Below are 6,250 nucleotides of genomic sequence, written 5' to 3'. Positions count from 1 at the left end.
GTTTTATAATATCAGTTATGACATGTGGCCTCCAATTAGAGGTCTACGTCGTTTCATTAAACGAGCCCAATTTTAAATCCCAAATTAATAAAAATCTGACCCATACGCTATCCACCCACAACCATAATCTAGTTGGAAGCTACTATATACGTATTGTAACACGGCAAGTTAATGAAAAATGGCATGGATGAGTCATTTTGGTAACGGGCGATGACATAAATGAGCCAAACTATTGATGAGTGGCATAAATAAGCCATTTTCGATAGTTCGATGGCATAAATGAGTCAAACTATTGACGAGTAGCATAAATGAGCCAAACTATTGACGAGTAGCATAAATGAGCCAAATTATTGACGAGTGGCATAAATGAGGCAAACTATTGATGAATGGCATAAATGAGCCATTTCCGATAGTTCGATCGCATATTTGGGCCTTTTCCGAAGAAAGAATCATGTAACAAAGAATCACTCAACTTTCAGCATATCAAGTAATGAAAAGCATTCCACTATATTTCATCTGTTTGTTTCTGTTTACAAGGTAGAAAAGAATAACCTAACCATTCTGCCTAACCACAACTTTGTCAATAAAGAAGCCTACAACACAACCCTGTTAGCTGATGGATTTGCTTCACTACAAAGTAAAAAGGGATGAGGCAATAGACAAAAAACAAATCAACAATCAAGGCATCACCAAGGTGGATTTTGCATAGATGACCAAGACAAATTCATCTCGAAATGTACAGAAGGTTAGTGATCAAGTGACTGGATGAATTTCATTGTTCAGCTTCTAATGCAGTGGAAATCCACTCTGCAGTGGTTGCATGAACATCTGCTTCTACATGCATCGATAGAGAGACTGGAGTGACCGCTATCTGTTGAGCACAATAATATCAATCGGTCAAGAGCATATAAAGCCGAGCTTATCCCCTAGTGTGAGATTGGCTAGACTGTAATGTTACATGTGTCCACAAGGGCAGATAATTGACAAGGAACGCTAAAACTCCCTCCCAGCGCCATGTGGGAGAAAGACATTTATATCGAGGATTAGAGTAATGAACTTACAAAGCCATTTTCAAGAGCTCTAAAATCTAAATCCTCATCCTCTTCTTCCTGCTTCTTCTCAAGTAACTGCAGTGCAAATAACCAATGACGGCATCCACTTTAACATTAGAACCAACTGGTACCAGTAAAAAGGCATAGGATTGCATAGATGCTAAGTAAAAGGTATGGGATGGCATAGATGAGAAAGATCAGTATAAGGAAATGTGAGATGCTTGGTTGTGAGAACCACAACTTCGCAACATCTGAGGACATAAAAGTGACCAACCAAGTTTTATCAAAAATATAAAAGTGACAACCAAATAGAAAAAACAAGCCTGCTCCATCATCACAAAGATAGTACAATAAGCATACATGTGAGAACTCATCAGAATTTCCCCTTTTTGTCAGTTAAACGTGGATTCGTTTATAGAGAAAGGAGATCAGCATCAGAATCACTTAACATGCTCTGATACATAAGATCCCTCTTTTCCATTGACAGAGATTAATTAAGTTGAAAATTGCATTTTCAATTAGAAAATAACCTGAAGATTCCTCTATTAGTTATCCAAGAGAGCAACTGGATACGATATTTCCCTAGAGATGGAAAAAAATTCCTTACCTCCAATCTGAAGTACTTGGCTTTCCGGTTGGGATCAGATTTCCCTGCTACACCTACAGATTCAACCTCCTTTATATTCTCTTTCTGAGTGGCTAACCGACGGGCGGCACCCTGAGAAAAATGAGATTTGGAGGTCTGAATGGTTAAGAGTATCTACAATGCAAACCTTGACTGAGACAACTAAAACAAGAAGGGGCTGCAAAGTGTTCTAAAAGCTTGTCACAAATAACTGTATTCTGACCCATTTATGTGCACTTTTGTCTCATTGTGTACTATAACGGAATCAAAGAAGCCACTCCAATACTGCTCAACTCATGAACTGGGAAATGAATCAGCTTTTAAGTTACTACCTGCCTTAAGCTCTGAATGCTATGCTTTTTTAATAGTATTCAACAGAATTTCAACTCCATATAAATTCCTTTTAGATATAGGGATAGGGGATAGATTAATTCTTGATCTAGCTTAACTTGAAGAGAAATTGGGTTGTCACTCATTCACATGTCAGTAAAGGACCAGTTAACTCACAGCTGCAGAAGCATCTCGGCCTAGTTGTGCAAGCTGTAGTCCAAGGCTTTGCTGATTGGGAACAAAACGTCCGGCAGTAGGATTCCTATTTGCTGAAATAGCTTGCCAGCAAAGCTTAGTGCTCCAGTGACTTTGCTTGGTCAATTTAAATCCCTGTCACATAAAGGGACAAAAATAATCTCTCTATAATTTACATACATGAAGAGATACAATATGCTAAAGCAAACACAGCTATAAGCCCTATATATGGAACATGGATGGACTTGGGAGAAAAAGGAAAGAAAGCGAAAACATGAATTCGTTTTGATGAATTGGTCTGACCAACGAACCACAAGTCCAATATTTGTATTGTTCTTCATTTGGAAGAAGCGATCAAAGGGTGTGACAATAAACCAGACCTTGTTTGTCAGAGGAGACTTTGGAACTTCCACATGCAGCAAGCAACATTTGGGAAAAGCTCCCTTCTCAACATCTCTAAGGGCTGCATTTATCAACGGTAAACAAACACTTACGGCATCCTTGAAATCACTTTCCTTACTTTCATCCTTCTTCCTAAAAAAAATAGATTATGGGTATACATTGTTAAGACCATCAAGACTAATCAAATTTCAGCAGTACATCATAAATGAAAAACAAATACCAGTCAAGTGACATCGATATAGCTGGAACACCACTAAACAATGACTCCCTTGCACCAGCTACAACACCTGAGTAAAACCTGGAAACAGTGAAGTAATACAAATAATCACAAAATTCTAAGGAGATGTAAGAGTACCAAATAAAAGAGGTAGAATGTCTCTTCACAACTTCAATATGAGCAGTAGTCATAATAAAACAATCTCAAAAAATTTGGTTGTGCTAATTACAGTTCACCTAAAAGGACACTACTTACATATGATGGCCACAACTTGAGCCCTTGTTGATTCCACTTATCACCTAAAAGTCCAAGCAGAAAGAAAACAGCATGTAAGCAATACCAAACTCAAAAAATGAAATAGGGAAGTGGTATGACCGAAAGCTTGTCAAAGAATACCAGCATAGGCTTTGACCAGGAAAATAGTGCCCCAGACAAGGCTAATGACACACAATCTACAGGAGTCCCTGACACCAGAATAAATCTAAATGTAAGTGTAGTCCTATAAAGCTAAAGTAAATATCAATCGCAAACTTTCCAACAAAAAACTGAATAAAACATATATACTAAAAAACAAACAGTCGGAGTGTGATACCAGTAACTTCATAAGCGGTAGCACCGTGAATCTCAGCCGAAGTAACAGCAATGGTTTCTTTCAGGGTAAAAGAGTGTCCTGCTGTTGATTCATCTCTACAATAGCATTTGGAAGAAAAACCATAAATTATTAAGGGGGTTGTTTGGTTCGCAAACAAATTATACATTAAATCATTTTATCCAATCTAATATTAGTTTTACTATATTATGTGATAAAAAAATAATTTGAATAATATAATTAAACATATATAAAACTTATGATTATCAATTTTGATTCGATTGAATAAAAAACAACTTTTAAGAAGAAAAGTAAAATGAGAAACACTTTCTTTAACAGTTAAAATGATGTATACTAAAATATGATGTAAACATATATATTTACACACACACACACACACACACACACACACACACACACACACACACACACACATATATATATAAACTTCTTATAATTCTAATATTGATACTATTAACACACATGTGGAGATAATAAGGAATAGATGATTACTAACAAGTAGTAATAGCGATAATGACATTTTTGTCAATTACTTGATCATTTTTGTCAATTACTTGATGTATATTGGTAAAAAATAATAATATTGCTGCATAACTAATGCAGCAAAGCACTAAATTAGATACCGCCATTATCCTTCTTGTGATGAGATAGAAACCAACATTGTCCTATTAATACAGAAGTTAATATTGGTCTTATATCCTGTACTACACTAGAAAACTCAGATTTGTATTCCATAAATCAAACTGCAACAAATTAACAAAGCTAACTCAGGAGTTAATCAGGACCCATACACCAAGAGAGCCTGCATTCTAGCATTTTAACATCTACAAAAATTCACCAACCCCATTAACAACGCTCAATCCAGAACATGTTGGGATTAGCTATGGAAACCTCCTATATAATATTCTCCTCTATTTTGGACCCATTCCACTCTAACACCGAATTTGAAACCAATTAGCCATAGATAGTTCTTTTTTTTTTTTTTTTTTTTTTCATGTGACCTGGAGTTTAGGGGTTCGGCCGTGAAATGCCCTTGACGTGCGAAATGCAGGGTAAGATTGCGTATAATAGACCCTCATGGTCTGACTCTTCTCAGACCCGCAATAGTGCACCGGGCTTCCCTAGCCATAGTTTTTTTTTTCTTTTTTCTTTTTGCAGGGTGGGGTGAGTTGAGGTGCACGCATGAGATAATTAATCAAGAATTAAAAAAAAAAAAAAAACGTAGTCTGTGTACGCAAATACGTATAAGTAACAGGGGGAGAGAGGAAAATTTAAAAGAAAACGCACGTACGATTGAGGAGCGCAGACGTGAACATTGTAAAGTCCCTGAGAAACGAGAGCATGAACGAGATAAGTTAGGCCAGGGGATTCGATCCCATCAGCGTTTGTAACCAAAACGACAGGCTTTGTATCGTCAACCTCATCTGGAACCGAGTTGGGTTCCGTTGAATCTTCATTACCCTTTCTGCTGGAAAGGACACCCTGAAGATTGGACACCAGGCCAGCTGGCAACAAGTTTTTTGCCCCTGAAGGCCTCATTCAGAGAGAGATAGCGTATTGTGTGATTGAGGAGTTGAAAGAAACAAGGGAAGTGACGTGAAGGAGAGGAAAACGAGGGGGTAAATAAAGCCTTCTAAAATAGATAGACCGCTTCCCACGGCGTGAGGCTAGTTGTACAAATGTAGTGTGAAGATGAGAGTGAGATTGCTAGTTTCTTCAATGTGGCAGTGGTAACGACAAATTGGAAGGTAGAAAAGAAAACTTACACGCCCAAGATTCACATATCAAACCATCTCAGTAACTTCAATTACACATAAGCTTAAATACAATTTTTTAAAAGAGTGATAAGTTTAAAGCTAAAGAGTATATTGTATCTTCCCTTCCAAAAAAAGATGATACAATTTGAAGTACTAATTTTTTTAATTAGAAGGATTTTGGAGGACGATGTATGTATCATATTTCAACGGATAGTGAAAATGTAAAATGACAAATAGCAATAAAAATTCATAATGAAAAAACTTTGTTGCAGTCTTGCAGATATTGATTCTTTTTCTATTTGTTGCAGAAATTGAATGTCATTTTCTTTTTGTGGGTTTTCACAACATTACGTTTAAGAAATCTTCAATCTATATTTGTCAAAGGAGAATGAAGATCTAATAGTTGCATAAGAGATTAAAATAGGTTTACTTGCAGATAGAGCAATACGTCCAGGCGAGAAAGAACAATTGAAAGGAAAAACAATCACAACAAGGCAAGTCAAAGGCTACCTCACTTTCCACTTAGCTTTCTGTTTCTGCCTAAACCAATTATACAGAAAAAGAAAATAACATGCGCCAGTTTCTCTGAGTCCGGAACCATAATGACCCCAAAAAAAACATTTTGAACCAAATTACCCCAACAAAAAAAATGTTACAAACTCGCCTTTAGCGTAGTAATTTACTGCGCTAAAGGAGTCCTTTTTTTTTTTTGGCCCTTTTGGTTAACCCCTCTTTCATTACACTTTTTAACGTACTTTGACTATAGATTAATCATGCTTCGGGACCCCGAAACTTCAATATTTTATATAGAACCCTACTTATTTTTGTGCGATTAATAAGGTAGGCTCAATACATCAAGGACAAGAAAATCTTTGGATTGCCGTTTTAGTGGTTAAAAAGTGCTCGAACGCCATTTTTTGTTTGAAGGAAAAAGTCATTAGCTTTAAGTTCTTCACGAATACTTAAACTTGTTCATTAATAAGACTACTATTTTTTTAGTCAAAATTGCAAACATTCATACAAATCTCAAAATAATTAAATTGCATCATTCATAACAATATG

The 6,250-nt window shown here is 36.3% G+C and overlaps 1 protein-coding gene across 1 annotated transcript; it reads right to left on the bottom strand.

Annotated features, from left to right (window-relative positions):
* Positions 1–473: 473 nt before the first annotated feature.
* LOC132054553 (uncharacterized) lies at positions 474–5,324 on the bottom strand. Its single transcript, XM_059446536.1, has 10 exons — positions 4,723–5,324; positions 3,414–3,508; positions 3,218–3,285; positions 3,077–3,120; positions 2,825–2,902; positions 2,583–2,736; positions 2,185–2,337; positions 1,660–1,770; positions 1,062–1,127; positions 474–871 (listed from the first exon to the last, which is right to left on the bottom strand). The coding sequence occupies exons 1-10, from the start codon at positions 4,968–4,970 to the stop codon at positions 773–775; spliced, it is 1,116 nt and encodes a 371-aa protein (XP_059302519.1). The 5' UTR covers positions 4,971–5,324; the 3' UTR covers positions 474–772.
* Positions 5,325–6,250: the final 926 nt, after the last annotated feature.

This window comes from Lycium ferocissimum, chromosome 4 (assembly GCF_029784015.1).
Source record: "Lycium ferocissimum isolate CSIRO_LF1 chromosome 4, AGI_CSIRO_Lferr_CH_V1, whole genome shotgun sequence".
Taxonomy (NCBI): Eukaryota; Viridiplantae; Streptophyta; class Magnoliopsida; order Solanales; family Solanaceae; genus Lycium; species Lycium ferocissimum.
The sequence above is the reverse complement of the archived record's forward strand: the minus strand, read 5'-3'. Positions and strand labels throughout refer to the sequence as shown.